The sequence below is a fragment of the Poecilia formosa genome, unplaced genomic scaffold (genome assembly GCF_000485575.1).
Source record: "Poecilia formosa unplaced genomic scaffold, Poecilia_formosa-5.1.2 Scaffold790, whole genome shotgun sequence".
Lineage (NCBI taxonomy): Eukaryota > Metazoa > Chordata > Actinopteri > Cyprinodontiformes > Poeciliidae > Poecilia > Poecilia formosa.
In genome coordinates, this window is record NW_006800729.1 from 22,996 (window position 1) to 41,189 (window position 18,194).

Genomic DNA, 18,194 nt, shown 5'->3' on the forward strand with positions numbered 1-18,194 from the left:
GAGAGAGAGAGAGAGAGAGAGAGAGACTGCGGAGGGTGAGAAGGGAATTTTTTTTAAAATTATTATTATATAGTTTGTAATATACAATTTGTGGAGTTTACTGCCAGCAGGGAACATCAAGACTGGTTTACTAACAGGAGGTCTCACTCTAACAAACTTCACTGTCTCATATATTGTGGTTTAAATGTGTTTGTTCTTCATTCAGTGAAGATCTTCATTTTAAGGAAAAAATGAAGTTTTCTCTCATATGGATAAATATCCATGTGAGAGAATCAGATTGAGTAACTTGAGTACGTCGAGTAACTTTTTTCCAAATATTTACTCAAGGTAATTACTTTCCACTGCTGGCTTTATTTATTTTATCTCTGCTACATTCAGTTTTAGATTTTTAAAATCAATACAAAAACACTATAATCTTTACTGTCACAAGATGGCGGTGTTGATCTTGACCGCCAAACTCACCGGAAGTCTCGCATTGCTGTCTTGTTGTCACCGGAAGTGTGTCGTTTCAAAACATTGACAGCTGAGAAGCGGCGGCGGGTAGCAGCTGCCGCTCGGTCACGTTTTAACGCTTTGAACGGATTTCCAAGATGGCGGGCCCACTGCTGGAGTTCGAGACCGAGATGTTTCTGGGTCTGTTCGAGTCCGACGGGCTGCTGGTGGCGGCGGAGGGGCTGGGGATAGACCGCGTCCTGCTGCAGTTCATGCGGGTTTACTCCGAGGAGGGCAGCCTGGTCCTGCTGCTCAACACAACCACGGCCGAACAGGTTCGGAGGTGGTTCGTTTAGCACCGGGGCCACTCGGTACTGTCCTGTTATGGTGGTTTGGGTCAGAAATCACCATGGCGACAGCTGTCGGCTAATGGTGGCTGATAGAACCGTTACTAGTGGTCGTTTGCTCTCTAAGGGAAGTCCTGCTGCTACTTTCAGTCGTGATGGAGTTAAAATGTTTAACTTTACCTTCTGATGAATTCTGTAGCAGCTCAGGTTGCAAAACGGTCAGTGAAACAATACATAAGATGGTAATATAAAAATTATAATGGGAAAAATACATTAATAGATTAATTGGTGTAAATAAAACATTACTTACATTTACTGCGCATTTGAAATATATATTCTGTGTATGGAATATTTACACAAATTGTGCATTCTAGATTAAAAGTAGCGTTCCAGTTTTTCCACAAGTCTAGTATTTATTTACTCATTACATCGAATTCACTGTGTGAAATTGTCAGCCAGTTTAGCTCTGCTGCAATATTTTAAAGAATAAAATAAAAATTAAGAACATGACAACAAATTTAGGTGTAAGAAACTGAGACTTCCAAATCAAATTTTTATTTTAACATAATGCTTTCCAAAGTGATAACTTATATGATTTACAGTCCATTAGTTTAATCTTCAGGTGACAGATAAAAAATATGCTTTGAATGAACGTCAGCAGGTAAACCATGAAGGAATGTGTCCTCTACCAACCTTAACCCCAGGTTGGTAGAGGAGTCATAACTTTTACTCTAGTGGAGTTATTTTATAATAATATTACTACAGTAGAAGTAATAAGTGTAAATGGTTTCTCTGCATCGCTGCTTCAGACATCATTACTTGACTTCAGTTCTCCGTGTTCAGTGTCATCCGGTTGTGGACCTTCAGGTTTCACCTTTACGTGACCTCTGGGTTTCGGCCCGACCGGTGACCGTCCTTCTGCTCCTCAGGAGTATTTCACGGAGCAGCTGCGGGTGGAGGGCGTGGCCCACCTGCCCAGGACGGTGACCAGCGACATCCAGAGCGCCGAGCGCTGCGGCGTTTACACCGGAGGGGGGGTTCTGTTCGTCACCAGCAGGATCCTGGTGGTGGACTTCCTCACCGACCGCATCCCCGCCCACCTCATCTCAGGTCAGAGACAGACCAATGGAGGAAGAACTGCTGGGTTTATTTCAGCCAGTTCACTTTACATTTAACATTTTAATCAAACTTTTCGTCTGGTTCCCTGCTAACAGGACGCCAACAATAACTCTGTGAAGAATCTGAATAATAAGTTACATCAACGTTTTATTTCCCTTTGGGATTAATAAGTATTTTTGAATTGAATTGCTGCACATTGGCAGCCAGCTGGCTGAAAAGTGGCATTTACATTTGACTATACAGACATGAATTGGTCTAATTCAAGTAACACTGTTAGCAAGCTGCTGCTACATGAGCAGATAGCCTGACTAATAACCAGCTCTGGAGTTTAACAGCGTATTCCTTCAATAACAACCAAAATATTATGATTTAAATGATCAAACTGGTAATATTCAATATGTTATGTTACTTGTGACTTTATGCCACATGTTTGCTGTTTTGTTTTTATCTTATTAAGTATTTACAGTTTCTGACCTATAAAAGGAGCTTTACAAATAAAGTTACGCTAGTAAAAACAATTGTATCTGGAATAAAAGATTAAAATAATGTCAGTTTAGTTCATTTGTTTTATGTTCATATAAAACAGAAACTATAATTCTTTATTTATCATCATTTTCCTGGTGAAATCCTGCAGGTAAAGGAGGAAGTGTTTCTTCAGGACCATCAGTGGGAAAGCGGATGAAATCATGACATTAACATTTCATGAATGAATTCATGTTTAACAGGCATCCTGGTGTATCGGGCTCATAAGATCATGGAGTCGTGTCAGGAGGCGTTCATCCTTCGTCTGTTCAGGCAGAAGAATAAGACCGGCTTCATCAAAGCATTCACTGACAAGGCCACTTCCTTCTGCTCGGGTTTCTGCCAGGTGGAGCGGGTCATGAGGAACCTGTTCGTCAAGAAGCTTTACCTGTGGCCCAGGTGCAACAAACACACAGCAGTTTACCTGCAGAGGAGAGCAGGAGACTGACGTCGACATGAAGGAGTCTTCATGAAGTCATTTGATAAATAATGACACTTTTAAGGCAAACTTAAATGAAAACTTTGATTAAAGGTGTCATTATTTACACACTTCATGATGACAGTCATTCATAAAGACTCCTTCATGTTTATCACAGTCTTATTTTTATGTTTAGTTCATGTCAGTCTTATGCTCACCTCTTCTGATAAAATGTTCTCAGATTCCAGGCGTCTGTGAACGCAGCGCTGGACAGACACAAGCCGGAGGTGGTGGAGCTGCACGTGTCGCTGACGCCGGCCATGAGGGCCATCCAGAGCTCCATCCTGGACATCATGAGCGCCTGCCTGAAGGAGCTGAAGCGCTACAACCCCAGCCTGGAGGCCGAGGACCTGTCGCTGGAGAACGCGCTGGGGAACGGCTTTGAGAAGGTTTCTGCTGTGGAGCGAAGCTCGTTTCTCCTGCTCAGCCGCCTCCACGTTCCTTCATGGTCTGCTTCTCCGTCTCCAGACGATCCGTCACTACCTGGACCCGCTGTGGCACCAGCTGGGAGCCAAGACCAAGGCGCTGGTCCAGGACCTGAAGGTCCTCCGGGTTCTGTTGCTCTACCTCACCCAGTACGACTGCGTCACCTTCCTCAACCTGCTGGAGTCGCTGCGCTCCAGCCAGAAGACCTTCGGCTCCAACTCAGGTCAGACAAACTAAACCACCTTAAAACGCACCGATCCACTTCTTCCGATACCGATATCTGAGGTTTAGTATCGGCTGATACCGATCCGATACAGAAAAGCAGATGAACTGACATTTCTGTTTTTAAACATAAATTGCCTCAATTACAAATTTATTTGATAATTCTGAACCAGTTCAGCTAATTAAACCTCCATTCTGGAACCGAGGACCAGATTTATTACAGATAATTAAAATACAGAGGTTCAAAAACTAGATTCTGGTTCATTAACATTTCTGCTTTGGAGTAACTAGAACTATAAATATAGATCTGCTTTTACTCAACACAAATCGTCTGGAAAAAAACAATCAGCACAAATAACTGAGAAGCTGTAGATCTCCTTATGGCTACAGACATGATAAAACTCATCGGTTAGAATGTCCTAGTAAAAGTTCAGACCTAAATAATACTGAGGATCTGTTTAAGACGTGAAAACGTTCATCCTCTTCATCTTCATCAGCTGCTTTGTGCTTAAATCCCAGAAACACCCGGCAGGTTTCACGTGAGGCCTGAACGTTTCGCTGCTCTGACTTTCCTCCTTTGGTCCTGTCAGGCTGGCTCTTCCTGGACTGCAGCACCGCCATGTTTGTCAACGCCAGGAGCCGAGTGTACCGCTGCCCCGACGGCGGAAAGAAACCCAAACTGACCGCCGAGGACCACAAAGGTACAACTTCCTGTCTGCGACCCTCACTTCCTGTCTGCAACCCTCACTTCCTGTCTGCGACCCTCACTTCCTGTCTGCGACCCTCACTTCCTGTCTGATTTTCTGAAGGTCAGCGTGTCGCGGAGGTCAGGCGGGAGCTGGTGCTGGAGAAGAGTCCGAAGTGGGAGGTTCTGACTGAGGTTCTGGACGAGATCAGGAAGGAGAACCAGGAGGCTCGGCCAGGTGAAGCAGCTGGTGAACTTAAACTCTCTAAAGGTCACAGATAATAACGATAAAGGTTTTGCACTTTAATTTCTTCTCAAATGTAGAATTATTTCTGGAATGTTCCCACAGAGGTTCAGGGAGTTTTTGGTTTAGCTTTTAATCCAAATATCTTAGTAAACTTAAAATAAGATAAAACTGACTCATAGTAACTTGTCAGTAAGATGGAGGAGCCGGTTCAGTCAAGAGTCCTTCAGGCTCTCGTTCCATTAGCAGATTATTTCAAATGTTTTGTTCTAAATAATCTACCCGTGGAACTAGAACTGTCTTCTGCTATAATAAAATAAAGATATTTATTTTATTCTGCATGTTGGGAACTGGAGGATGTTATTTCCAGAACCTGTTGCGTTTCCATCACTGAACAGAAACAGCAGCTGTGAAACGTTTTCTGTTTCATTAGCAGAATATTGACAGATTTGGTGACGTCTTTAAAGAAACCCGAGTTTTCTCTGCGGTTTTAGTTAGTGCGCCCTGTGGAGGGGGTGTGAATACTTTTTCCTGTTGCAAACAGGAAGTCTGTCTCTGCGCCTGCAGGTCGGGTTCTGATCTGCGCCAGTGACGACCGGACCTGCGCGCAGCTGCAGCAGCTCATCAAGCACGGCTCTGATTGGCTGCTGAACCGGCTTTACGCCCGGACCGTCGGGAAACGGGACCCTGCTGCAGCGGCCGCGACCTTTGACCCAGACTCACTGAAGAAGGGGAAAGGTTGGGTGAAAAAAGGAGGGAAGGGGAAAGAACCGGCGCAGAAACGAAGCACCAAGACGGGGAAAAGCCGAACTTCTCTGACCCTGACCCAGATGATGAGGAAGGACGAGGAGGAGGAGGAGCCGGGCGGCGATGATGATGAAGATCACCTGATGGAGGAAGAGGAGGAGCAGCTGAACCTGAATCTGTCGTCTGACTCCTACTACGGCGTCCTGAAGGAGCCGCTGACAGTCATCCACCCTCTGAGAGGCTGCTCCGACCCGCACAGCCTGACCCGGGTTCTGCAGGAGGTCCAGCCCGCCTTCGTGGTTCTGTACGACGCCGAGCTCAGCTTCGTCCGCCAGCTGGAGGTCCACAGAGCCGGCCGGCCCGGGAAGCCGCTGCGCGTCTACTTCCTGATCTACGGCGGCTCCACCGAGGAGCAGAGGTACCTCACGGCGCTGTCCCACGAGAAGAAAGCCTTCGAGCTCCTGATCAGGTCAGAACCGGGCCGAAGAGCCGACCTTTGACCTCACTGCCTGTCTGAGTGTGTATATCTGCTCACTGTCTGTGTGTGTATGTCTATGTAGAGAAAAAGCTACCATGGTGATCCCAGAGGAGAGAGAGGGGCGAGAGAACACCAACCTGGACTTAGCCAGGAGTTTAGAGCCGGCCAACAGCGCCACCAACAGCAGGAGAGCAGGTCCGTTTGGTTCCCGCAGCTCATCGTACCACAAACTGCAACATTTTCATCGTCACAAATCAAATCAAAGCAGAAATGGTCTTTTTTTTTTCATGTTCACACAGAAAATCAGCAGTAAAATGTTTCTGTAAATCTGAAATCCTTTCAGAAACTTTAAAGCTGCAGTTTCACTTTTATCAAATCATGTTTTTAAATATTTATTAATCTGTGAGAAGATCAGCCTCCTCACTGAGCTAAACAACCAATCAGAGCCAGGAGGCGGGGCTTAGTGCTGTCAATCAGGCTCATGTATTCACTGCTAAATCTACTAATTTTGAAAAATTAAACATTTAGGATAGCATCATTAGTGGCTATGCTAACTAACCTTAGCATTCACAACATGCTATGCTAGCTTCAGTGTAGCAGAAAGCAGGGCCATGATTGACAGCGCTAAGACCCGCCTCTTGGCTCTGATTGGTTGTTAGCACTGGGAGAAACAGATTACCTGTCAACCTGGTGACGGTTTCAGTAATGTGTAAAAATGAAGGCTGTCCTTCCTGCCTCGGCCTGCAGGGGGCCAGGAGCCGGGCGCTGCGCCCTCCAGGGTCATCGTGGACATGCGTGAGTTCCGCAGCGAGCTGCCGGCGCTGCTGCACCGCCGCGGCCTGGACATCGAGCCCGTCACGCTGCAGGTGGGCGACTACATCCTGACGCCCGACACCTGCGTGGAGCGGAAGAGCGTGAGCGACCTGATCGGCTCGCTGCAGAGCGGCCGGCTCTACACGCAGTGCCTCGCCATGACGCGCTGCTACCGGAAGCCGCTCCTGCTGATCGAGTTCGACCCGGCCAAGCCGTTCTCCCTGACGGCCCGCTCCGACTTCCGCAGCGAAATCTCCTCCACCGACGTCTCCTCCAAGCTGACGTTGCTCACGCTGCACTTCCCCCGCCTCCGGATCCTGTGGTGCCCGTCGCCGCACGCCACCGCCGAGCTCTTCCAGGAGCTGAAGCTGGGCCGGGCCGAGCCGGACGCCGACGCCGCCCAGGCCGTCACGGCCGAGTCGGACGCCGCCGGCGAGTCGGCGGACCTTTACAACCCCGGGCCGTACGACTTCCTGATGAAGATGCCGGGCGTCAACGCCAAGAACTACCGGGCGCTGGTGAGAAGCGCCGGCAGCGTGGCGGAGCTGGCGGGGCGGAGCCGCGACGAGCTGGCAGCCGCTCTGGGGAACGCCAACAACGCCAGGATGCTGCATGACTTCCTGCACAACGCTGCAGATGTTCCAGCTGCCGCGCAGAAACACAAACTGACATCATGAATTATGGTTTATACTTTATAGAAAAAAAGTGAAATTACTGTGGAATAAAATGGACTCCTGTTGGACTTTCTATATCTGAAATTACTGAAAATGATGCTTTTATTTATTTTTTATTAAAGCTTGGAACCCTGGAAATAAAGGCTGTTACTTTTTAAAATGTCACAAACCAATAACTGTTCTAGTTTTATGCTCAGGTTGTAAATACTAAGATGAATTAATGTTTTGTCATTTTTTTTAAATATACAATGAAATGTATATTTAAAAGTTACTGAATACTTGATTTGCCTTTTTATCAAAAACTTTTTACTCCCATAATTTCTTGGATGGTTACTTTTTTACTTTTTCTTGTTTAAAAGTATGCTAAAGTAAAACAGTCTAATTACGTCCGCACCTGTATTTTAGTTAAATCTGATTATAAAGTTTTATAAATTCAGTTTAGCATCGTATTCATTCTTTTGCCGAACCGTGTTTAAATAACCTCAGTTAAATTTTCCTAAGTGTGTGAATCCCTGCGGGCTTTGAATCCATATGGAGGCCACGCCCCTTCCCCCTCCAACGTCTTGACGTCACTGCATCCCGGAGCCAGACGAGGCGCAGCCATTTTACTCCGCGAAATAAACTTCAGCTCCTTATTGAGACGGCAGGAAAAGAAAAATCTGTTCCAGCCCGATGGGCATGTCCTGATCCACGGCTCGGATGGGTTCTGCTTTCGAGTCGACAGAGTTCGGTAAGAGCCCACTAGCCGGGTCAGTTCTGGCTTGTTTTTAGCCTGCTAGCCTGAATGAGCTAACTGGAGCTAACCAGAGGAGGTTGTTGTTGGGGAACGGGTCGGGATGTGACACTGCGCGACAGGAGGCGAGCGGGGGAGAAACTACCCAGGGCCGCGTGGGAGAGTGGGCTCACTACCGTGGGACGTTTTTCTGGAAATGACAGTTGTCGCTTCACCTTTGACACCTGACGGTTTGAGTCTCACCTGTCAGGTTTAAAGTAGCTAGCCAGTGCTAGCTTATCCCACACCCACTCACTCCCACCAGCGGTCCCACGGTGATGTCACTCGCTGAGAGACACCTCACCTGGTTGCCAGGTGGCTGGTTTGTTCTCCAGAGGTTTGGACTGTATGCTAAGCTAACAAGTTGTGTGAAAAAGTTCTTCCTCCTCATATGAAACAGTCTTCATATGCTCTAGGTAAATAATAAAATGCGCTTTAAAGCATCAGGCACAAAGGATGTGGGCAGGAAGTGACATCATGTGGTGGGTGGATCTTTTTTAATATCTGGATAAAATTAATACAAAGCCTCAGAAAGTGTAAATATTAAAGTCTAGTTGTAGGCCAGCCTGAACAATCAGGTGACTCGCCTCCATTGAAAATCATCCTGTTTCCTCTTCACTTACTGATGATGCTAACAGCTAGCGTTCCTCGGCTTAAACTTCCACACTGAAGGCTGTTGCTGAGGCAATGAGCTGAGGCGCCTTGATTCCCCTGGAAAAGGCCAGATTTTTAATAATAGGAATAAAATTTAAACATATTTTTCAGTTTTAGTGTCTCCCAGTTTGAACTGTGATTTTCTACCAGATAAAGGTTCAGTCTGAGCTTTAAGTAGGACATTTCATCTCTGCTTCCTGTGATCAGCTCAGCATCTTCAGAGCTATTCTCCTGTCTCACAGATTACAGATTATTTAAATCCACTAATTTGAACATTTTCCCTCTTCAACATGCAGTGCGTTTTTATTTCTGAGTGATTATTAATCTGAACGTGTCGGTGGTTTGTTGATTCTCTTTTTCTGGGTCTTTATCTCTGGCATTCCTCTCATCCAGGCCTGTTTGTAGTAGAGCTGACCTTTGACCTCCTTCCCTGTGTTGCTGTTGTGGAGACGCCTGTCTGTTATTCCTCTCATTTCCTCGTTTTGAACCCGCTCTTTAATCAGGATTATGAAATATTGATCTGTTGTTGCCATGGAGCCCAGTTTTCTGTTCCTCCATCTGAGATAAATTTTCAGGGATTTTTGTTTTTGTGTGGCGGATCTGAAACCTCTTTGCTTTTGCTGGACTAGTGCAAGCTTTGATTAGTCCGTGGGACCCAGACCCACTTCAGATTAATGACCAAAACATTAATGATTAATGGAACAAATGTTAGAAAAACTACCAAAAAATTAAAAGTTGGAAATGGTTTGAACATAAAATATTTACTGCGAGCTGTTCAGCTGAAAAATACTTTGAGAAATTAACCGTAACTCCCATCATGAAGAGGCAGTGTGGCTGGTGTCCTGTAGAGATCAGTGTTGCAGCGGCGCTGCAGAAGCCTCTGACTGAAGACACTGCCGTTGAGCTGATGGTCTGATGAAAACCGTCAGCTCAGCTCAGGGTTTTTGTTTTGGGACAAAAGTCGGTTGTGAGTCGCGTTTTCCTGCGTGTGATCGTAGCTTTAGCTTAAACTTTTATTTTTCCAACATTTACTGATTTTTAGTCGTTATGCTCGTTAAAAGGCATCAGCTGTGTGCTGATTGAAGCTTTCCCATCAGCCCCTGCTGCAGCTCTGTGTGTTCACTGGCTTCACCCGGCGTTTCCAAGTGCTGCTTCATCATCGTCATGGCTTTTGCTCCCCACTCATCTTCAAATGCCTGCAGCAGCATTTCCCTGAATGGTCGCTCAGCGGGCCTCATTAGGGCGACGCGACCGCTTCCATCAGGAAGCGACAGTTTAATCAACTGATCAAACTGATCAGTTTTCTTCTTCTGATGTTTCATTTCCGTCCAGTAAAGCCGTTAATCTGAATCAGAGCGAGTTTATTTTAATCTTTGACTGTTTGTTGGACTTTCTGTTTCTGCAGCCAGAGGAAGGAAGAAACTTGACCCGTTTCTATTCTTAGTTTCCTTTGTCATCATGATGTCATCGTCTGCTGCTGAGTAACAAACCATTATTCTCCAAATATTTCAGGTTATTTGTGGCTCCGCCTCCTGCTGGTTTTCACACCTTTAACTTCCTCCCTGATGCCTCTGGCGCTAACATCTGCTTTCTTTTTTATTTTATCTTTATTGATTCCCAATGAAGCAAATTTTACAAAACATTTAGACACAGCATCATAATTTCAGTACTTAGGAAAAAGATAAGAAGACCTGGCATTATGATAAATAAAACAATAATTTTTACTTTATTTCCCCTGGAAAGTTTACGAAGATCAGAATAAACTATTGCAAAAGAAAAAAAAATAATAATAAAATACACAAACTAAAAACATGGGACTGAATGATAAAGTTTATAAACTTGGTCACTAAAAATAAAATCAGACCTTCTGAGTTTCATTTAATCCACCAAACTTTGTCACCAAAATCTAAACCGAAAAGTTTGTTCTCAACCAATCAGAGCCAGGGGGCGGGGCTTGGCGCATAACAGCACTAAGCCCCGCCCCTGGCTCTGATTGGTTGTTTTTGGTTCATTTCTTCAGACAGCAGCAGATTAGAGATGGATCAGTTCATTTTATCTGTTTCATATTAAACAGTAACAACATAGAGTCAGATTTAATAAATGTGTAAAAAAATGTTTTTTTATAAAAGTTACTGCAGCTTTAAGGCCAACAGGAACATCAAGCTGCTTCGCTCCAAACACAGTTTCTACTTCCTGCTGACATGTCTTCTCCCTGCAGGCTGCCTTTCTTAAAGGGCCAGTGACCCAGACCACTCTCTCTCGCTGTCCCCGGCCGCCCCCCTCCTGAGGCAGGATGGAGCCCTGGGCGCCCCGGCGGCAGCTCACAGCAGAGGGGGATTGTGGGATATCCAGCCTGTTGGTGCCGAGCCCACAGAGCGAGGCGGTGACCCACGAGATGGAGGAGCTGTCGCTGCAGCCCACGCAGAGCCTGCCGCCGCTCAACGAGCGCAAGAACGGTGAGAACACGCTCTGCTGCTCTGGCGACAACGCTGCTGCTGCGGCGACGCTGCTGCTGCGGCGACGCTGCTGCTGCTGCTGCAGCGACGACGCTGCTGCTGCTGCAGCGACGACGCTGCTGCTGCAGCGACGACGCTGCTGCGGCGCTGCTGCTGTGGCGACGCTGCTGCGGCGACGACGCTGCTGCGGCTGCGACGCTGCTGCTGCTGCGGCTGCGACGCTGCTGCTGCGGCGACGACGCTGCTGCAGCTGCGACGCTGCTGCGGCGACGACGCTGCTGCTGCTGCTGCTGCTGCAGCGACAAGGAGAATAAAGTCATAATATTGCGAGAAAAAAGTTGAATGAATGAAGTCGTTTGGGTTTATTTAGATAAAATCGTTTCTGAAACTGATCCAGAGTTTATCATTATAAAATATTATTATTATTTATGAAGACGATCAGCTGCTTGCTGACCTAACGTCCCCTCCAGCAGCCATCTTGGCTGTAAATCAGGCCATCATCATCATCTTTAGCCTTCCCTGACTCCTCCAGTGTTTGGACCCGTCTGGTTCTGATCAGGACTCAGATGGCCGGCAGAGATCCGGGTCGTTACAGCGTGCCGCGATCTGATTGGCCCAACATTTAATCCCAGTTCTCCCAGGCAGACTGGCAGCGTCCCACCAGTGGAAAGTGTGAGTGGTAGTTTCCCAGCAGAGAGCTCTCTCTGCGGCGGCGGCGGCCATGCAGGTGCTGATGTGTCGCCATGTTGGCGGCTCCTCTGCTGCTGTCAGCAGAAACGACGACGCTCATTAAATCCTCCTGAAACCATGGAAACCAGCGGCTCTGGGCTCGGCCTCCTGTCTTAGTTTGACTTGTGGAGCGTTTCTCCTGCTGAGGGATCATCCTGTTAGAAACGCCGCAGGTCGGACCGAGCTCCGCTCAGACCTTCCTGTCACATCATTTATTTTCATAGAGATTAAAATCTGCAGTGCAGCTTCTGGATCAGAACTTTCTGTCCTTCTCTGTGTTTCATGTCTGATCTGTAATGTTTGTTCTGGATCCTTCACTGCAAAAACACAAAACCTACCAAATATCTCTGTCTAGCTTTTAACACACACACTTAGAATAAGACAAAACTAACTTACAGGAAACTTTTCAACAAGTTTCAAGACCTTGTTTTCAGTTTTCAGTCAGTTGTTTCAGAGCTACAGGAGGCCCAGATGATGAAGAGCAGCATGAAGAGGATGGATTGTATGTGAATGTGGATATGCTGCCGATCTGACATTTGTGTTTTATTCTTATTGTTGCTCCTGCTTCCTAGACTGATTTCTCCTACAGGAAACTAATAAATGATCTTATCTTAATAATTCCTTAATATTGATTCTAAAACGTTCTAGTTACACTGATTATTTTTCACTTATAACATTTTCTCCTTATAATAATCTGCTCTTTTAACACTATTAAGAATTTACTGACTCAAAACAAGCTCCTACATTTTACTGTAAAGTTATTATAAAGTCTTATTTTTAGTGCACTAAGATGTTTGCAGTAGAAACAGAAATATCTGGTAAGGTTTTGTGTTTTAGCAGGTCAGTTGTAATGCGTTTAAAAATAGCAAACGGAAACATGCCGCCGAGCCTTTGGCCTCCTAAATCTGAATCCATCGTCTCTGTGTTTAAAAAGAAGCAGCTTTTCTTTTAAATTGCATTGGACCGTGTGGCTCGTTGTGGTCGCATTAATTTCCATGACTGTAGCTGAAAAATACGTAGAAAGAAAAAATGTAAAGGAAAGAACGGCAGCCTGTGACTGAGAAACAGAAGAAGTGATTAATTTAGCTGCAGAGCAGCAGATGTATTAGGAAGTCAGGAGAAATGGTGTGCTGAGAGGCAGCAGAGACCTAGCAGACAGGCAACCTACCCAGTGATTTAAAAGCACTCTGAGGAGAGCCAGTCTGCCTGGCATTCATCACATGTGGAGGTAATCACTTCAGACAAAAGAAATCAGTTAAAGAAAGAAACATTTTAACTAGTGGATGTAATTTCTGCTCCAGTTCTTGGTTACTGATCCACCAGATCAGGATGTTTCTGCCAACAAGGACAGCCTGTGGTTTTATTGGACATTGCAGCAGTGAAAGGAAGCAGCTCAAAGTCTCACATTCTCACAGCAACCTGATGCTAAGTATGTGCTGATTGGAGGAAAAGTCAAAGTAATAGTGGTGGGACTTGATGAACATTTTTAATTGTTTTAATTGTAGGACCTGAAATCAGTTTTTCTTCCACCATATTTTCCTTCTCTTTGTTTAGAGGTTTTTAGTGCTGATGTAAAGTCTCAGTGAATCAGCAGGGATTTGAGCCGCATGAGGAGAGTTTCTGTCTCTGGTGGCTGCAGAGCCGTTCGCATCGCTGCGCCTTCAGCATGGAGTCAGGATGAAGCAGCAACAGGGTGGGGAGGGGCACCAGCCCCAGGAAATTCCAGCAGATAAGTCTGTGGGCTGTTCCTCCTGAGGACGAGTTTCTGTGCCGGTAACCCTCTATTGCCCCCCCCCCGTTGCCCCTCTGTTGCCCCCTCGTTGCTCGTGTTTGTGCCAGACTTTCTCATTCCAGATCTGTGAGGTCATCCCTCTCTCCCAGGTCAAAGGTCACGATGTGTTTGTGGAGCCGAGCAGCAGAACATTTCCGCCGACAGGAAGTCTGTTGGGAAAACGTTGCCCTGCATACTTTGACTAGGCCCCGTGTTGATGTGTGAGCTGAGCTCTGCGGCCCGTTTCTGCTTCTCGTCAGGTTGATGTTTTTCTGCGTTTTCTTTTCGTTTCACTCCTGGTTTATGTTGAAAACTTAACTTTAAGGTTCTGTCGGCTCTAGTGAACCGACAGAACGGAGGGGAAGACGTGGGGCAAAGTCTCCAGGCGGGAATCGAACCTGCGGCGGCGTGGAGGACTGAGCTGAACGCCCAGCGCCCCTGTTTTGAAAACTTTATTAACTGGGAATGCCCAAGTCTCTATTTTAGTAAAACTGGTTGTTTTTATGAATTAATTAAATTAAGAAAAACTTTTTTACATTTTTCATTTTAATGTCCGAGCCCCCAGGAGGCTTTGAGTGATTTATAGGTGCGATTTCAAACCAGAACCGCCATTTGCTTAGATGTTAGCAACTGTTTTCCAAGTTCTGCCTTTTTGTTTCGGGAGCACATTCAAAACACACCTGCTGCTGCAGCCACAAACTAAACCTGGTCGGATTATTAGAGTACAGCTATGAACAGCACAACAGTTCCCCGAGCTTCACAAGGGCATCTTAAGACACTTTCCAGTGGTAAGTTGCTCTCTGTAACAGATTAATATGCGGTTCGGTTCGGTTCTGGTCCAGTGGGGAGATTCTCCATATTTCTCCGCTGATTTGCAGCGACACTCAGAACGGAGAACCTCGAGGTTCTGGTTCTGATGGATTAAATAAACCCAGATATTTTATTTTGTCTTATAAAAAAAAGTATTGCTGCCCCAAACATAATGATAAAGACTCAGATCATGAACTTTATTATTTTTTAAATTCAAACGAAAAATAAAATTCACCTCACACCGAGCTGATATGTAGTTCTGGTGTTTTACACCGTCGGCGCTAACAGCAGCTCAGACTCTGAGCAGCTTCTCTGCTTTTCTCTGTATTCCTGTGAGAGAAACGAGCTGCTAGCAGCGATGCTAACTCACGGTCATTACGTTACAAAATGTAGCGATCGTGTTCCTGTCGCCCCCCTGATTAAACTCAGTTATGATCCTCTGCACTGAGCAGCTCTCCGACAGCAGACGGTGTGTCTGTGAATATAGCCGAAAAGGGAGATGTAACTTCTATTATGAATATAGATTAGCAAAAAATCCTACAAATTACAGTGAAATACTGCTACTTCCTGTGGGCACAGGAAGTAAGACACATAATCGTTTCCCCAGTAAACCTCCAGGAATAAGGTGGATGTTGTCTGTTTTTGTTTTCTTTGAAACATTGATTTTAAATCTGTGTTTTCTGCCTGAACCTCCAAACCAAGTTTAGATTATCGGGTTCTGACTCAGGGCCCCAGACGGCCCCCGGGTCGCGCTTTCTAAGCGGCTCTCGGCTGATTCACGGACCTCTGGTAAGGTGAGGTCAGAGCTGGCCTGAGGTGATGCGTTTCCATGGTTACCGTTTGCTTTCGTCCCGTCGCCCGTGTCGCTCTGTGGTTGCTGCTTCATGACGCGTCTCTGCTCTCCCTGCAGTCCTGCAGCTGCGGCTGCAGCAGCGGCGGACCCGGGAGCAGCTGGTGGACCAGGGCATCATGCCGCGTGAGTAACGCCGCCGGGGGCGTGGTGGCGGCTCCGCAGGCCGCCGCCCGCTCAGGTCCGAGTCGGTAAACGTCTTCCAGGTCGGCCGCCGCAGGAAGACGAGGAGAACTGAACTCTGTGTTTGTGTCGCAGCTCTGAAGAGCCCAGCAGCGTTTCACGGCCAGATCCGCAGCCTGGAGCGAGCCAGGGTGAGAAAACTCCACAGCGCCTCCTTCAGGCTGAACGCGCTTCAGATTTCTGCTCTGAAGGGAAACCATGGAAACTCTGAGTTCATTATCCAATATGGCCGCCACTGATAGAAAGCATCAGAAACATTTAATAAGTAGAATTCCCTTTAGGGGAATTCTACTTATCTTTTCATGCCTGAAATGGATGGAGATAAATTATTGATCATTATTGATAATAGTGTTAATCTGAAGTCATTTCTGTCCATAAGAGCAGAAGATCTGCATCTTTTATTTGAGATTTTACTAATTTATTAAAGCTGAGCTCATAAGTTTGTCTAATATTATGTATTGTTAGTAATCAATTATAGTGATGATTCATGGGGCACAGAGACATTTAACCACTTGAGTCTTTTTATAAAATATTAGAAATAGATTAAAAGATGTAAATAATAAATCGATTCCTTTATTGGAATCAAAAACATTTCTTGCCTAAAATGTAATAAAGTTTGAAGCGAAGGATTCGCCTGCAGCTGAACTGATCTGGAGATTATTATTGATTAATAATTGAATGGCTAAAGGTGATTGATAGATTTTCCAGAACTTGAAGCTGAAACTGAACTTCAGGAGTTCTGGTAGAACAGATTTACAGATGAAGAAAACATTAGTTCATTTGTTCTTTCAGCCTTTTCAGCTCCAGTTAAAACTCGATTACTAAATTAGTTGATTATTATTCCAGTGATTGATTAACCAGATGAGTCGTTTGCTGACATCCTGGCTTGTTTTCAGACGGAGAACTTCCTGAAGCATAAGATCCGCAGCCGGCCGGAGCGCGCCGAGCTGGTCCGGATGCACATCCTGCAAGGTGCTGCTGTCCTCCATCTTTGAAGCCGTGTGATGCGTTGCCGTTGCTGTTTTTCTGAGTGCGTGACGTTTTGGCTCCTCCCCTGCAGAGACGGGGGCAGAGCCGTCGCTGCAGGCGACCCAGATGAAGCTGAAGCGGGCGCGGCTGGCCGACAACCTGAACGAGAAGATCGCCCAGCGGCCCGGCCCCATGGAGCTGGTGGAGAAGAACATCCTGCCGGTGGCGTCCAGCCTCAAGGAGGCCATCATAGGTGAGCCGCCGCCGCCGGGACGCCTCGCCGGGCGCGGCCCAAACTGACGGCTCTGCTGACCCGCAGTGGGCCAGGTCAACTACCCCAAGGTTCTGGAGGAGGACGGTTGCTACGACGCCGTGTCTCCAGAGCAACCGGCCAGCCAGGAGTCTCAGGGCTCCGCCCCCTCACCTGGAGAGAGCAGAGTCCCGGAAACCCCGCCGACAGGCCCGGCGCCCGCAGTACTGCCTGCCATCGCCATGCTGCAGGTCAGACATGGAGCGCCCCCTGCTGGTTTCAGGAGGATTTACTCTCATGTTTATTTCAACTCTTTTTCTGCTGCTTCAGCCTCTTCCAGGCGCAGACTTCCCAAAGCCGGCCTCAGCCAATGAGCAGCCTCTCACCTGTCCACCTGTCCAGCATGCCCCGCCCACCGCCGCGCCTTCCAAACCGGGGCCGACTCTGGTCAAGGTGAGAACGACGCTCCGCCTCCCCTGAAGCAAAACAAGCGCACCTGGAGTGAGGACAGCCAATCAGATCACTGTAAAATGTCAAATATGACTTATGATGAGGTCACTGTGAAAACACAAAACCCTACCAGGCATTTCTGTCTAGTTTCTAATGAAAATATCTTATTACACTAAAAATAATACAAAACTTACAAGTAACTTTTCAGTAAGATACAGAAGGTTATTTTCAGTCAATCATTGTTAGAATATTGTTAAAAAATTATTTCCTCTGGCAGATTATTTCACCTGTATCAAGGGAATAATCTGTCAATGAAACTAATACTTTTTAAAAATCAATATTAAGTAAGAAGCTGAAAAGTTACTTAGATTAGTTTTATTGTCAGTGTATGAATATGTTTGCATTAGAAACTAGACACATACCTGGTGTAGTTTTGTGTTTTACAGTGAATCATAAACTTCAGTCTGTTTTTACAGGACGGTACGATGGAGCAGCACAGCGTCGTCATGGCGATAGGCTGCTGTGTTTGCTGTTTGACTTTCTATTATATAACATTGTTATTGTACTTCCTGCAACAGTATATTATCATTATTATTATCTTTATATTTATTATTTTTAACGCTTTAGGAATGTTTTGTGTGAAGCCTGATGCAGGTCAGTTTATTCAGTTTCTTTTCTGATTAAATTCCAGCAAAGCCAACAGAAAAGTCTGTCTGAGAAGAGCCGCAGCAAGAAGGGCAAAGAGGCCAAGTCGCGTGTGAAGAAGCTGAAGTACCACCAGTACGTCCCGCCGGACCAGAAGCAGGATGCCGGCGAGCCGCCCATGGACTCGTCCTACGCCCGCCTGCTGCAGCAGCAGCAGCTCTTCCTGCAGCTGCAGATCCTCAGTCAGCAGCAGCAGCAGCAGCAGCACTACAACTACCAGACCATCCTGCCGGCGTCGCTCAAGTAGGGGACCACACACACAGAGACACACACACACAGAGACACACACACACAGAGAGACACACACACACACACAGAGACACACACACACAGAGAGACACACACACACACAGAGACACACACACACAGAGAGACACACACACACAGAGAGACACACACAGAGAGACA

The 18,194-nt window shown here is 46.4% G+C and overlaps 3 protein-coding genes across 4 annotated transcripts in view; all 3 read left to right on the forward strand.

Moving 5' to 3' along the window:
• The window catches only part of cpped1 (calcineurin-like phosphoesterase domain containing 1), a 26,156-nt gene extending 21,858 nt beyond the window's left edge, over positions 1–4,298 (forward strand). The window contains exon 4 of the mRNA XM_016666764.1: positions 4,253–4,298. The gene's annotated coding sequence lies outside the window, so the exon portion shown is untranslated. The remainder of the gene's footprint in view (positions 1–4,252) is intronic.
• Positions 446–7,325, forward strand: LOC103131585 (excision repair cross-complementation group 4). Of its 2 annotated transcripts, none has more exons than XM_016666761.1 (10): positions 446–767; positions 1,709–1,889; positions 2,624–2,819; positions 3,080–3,287; positions 3,367–3,547; positions 4,137–4,247; positions 4,356–4,487; positions 5,040–5,691; positions 5,783–5,895; positions 6,448–7,325. In XM_016666761.1, the coding sequence occupies exons 1-10, from the start codon at positions 591–593 to the stop codon at positions 7,188–7,190; spliced, it is 2,694 nt and encodes an 897-aa protein (XP_016522247.1). In that variant the 5' UTR covers positions 446–590; the 3' UTR covers positions 7,191–7,325. The 2 variants fall into 2 exon arrangements, with proteins under 2 accessions (XP_016522247.1, XP_007543320.1); XM_007543258.2 differs by having other exon boundaries at positions 4,356–4,469; positions 5,043–5,691.
• Positions 7,326–7,741: 416 nt separating this feature from the next.
• LOC107834832 (MKL/myocardin-like protein 1) lies at positions 7,742–18,060 on the forward strand. Its single transcript, XM_016666759.1, has 9 exons — positions 7,742–7,917; positions 10,832–11,069; positions 15,290–15,355; positions 15,488–15,543; positions 16,309–16,384; positions 16,473–16,634; positions 16,701–16,882; positions 16,962–17,084; positions 17,773–18,060. Exons 2-9 carry the CDS (start codon positions 10,907–10,909, stop codon positions 18,031–18,033), a joined length of 1,089 nt encoding a protein of 362 aa, XP_016522245.1. The 5' UTR covers positions 7,742–7,917; positions 10,832–10,906; the 3' UTR covers positions 18,034–18,060.
• The last annotated feature ends 134 nt before the right edge of the window (positions 18,061–18,194 follow it).

Bases quoted from the DNA above. Each gene is read 5' to 3' on its own strand.
- LOC103131585 (XM_016666761.1), top strand. From the start codon at position 591: ATGGCGGGCCCACTGCTGGAGTTCGAGACCGAGATGTTTCTGGGTCTG. The intron at 3,288-3,366 runs GTTTCTGCTGTG...CTCCGTCTCCAG, and splicing joins TGGGGAACGGCTTTGAGAAG to ACGATCCGTCACTACCTGGA. The intron at 4,488-5,039 runs TTAAACTCTCTA...TCTCTGCGCCTG, and splicing joins AGGTGAAGCAGCTGGTGAAC to CAGGTCGGGTTCTGATCTGC.
- LOC107834832 (XM_016666759.1), top strand. From the start codon at position 10,907: ATGGAGCCCTGGGCGCCCCGGCGGCAGCTCACAGCAGAGGGGGATTGT. The intron at 11,070-15,289 runs GTGAGAACACGC...CTCTCCCTGCAG, and splicing joins GCTCAACGAGCGCAAGAACG to TCCTGCAGCTGCGGCTGCAG. The intron at 16,883-16,961 runs GTCAGACATGGA...CTGCTGCTTCAG, and splicing joins CTGCCATCGCCATGCTGCAG to CCTCTTCCAGGCGCAGACTT.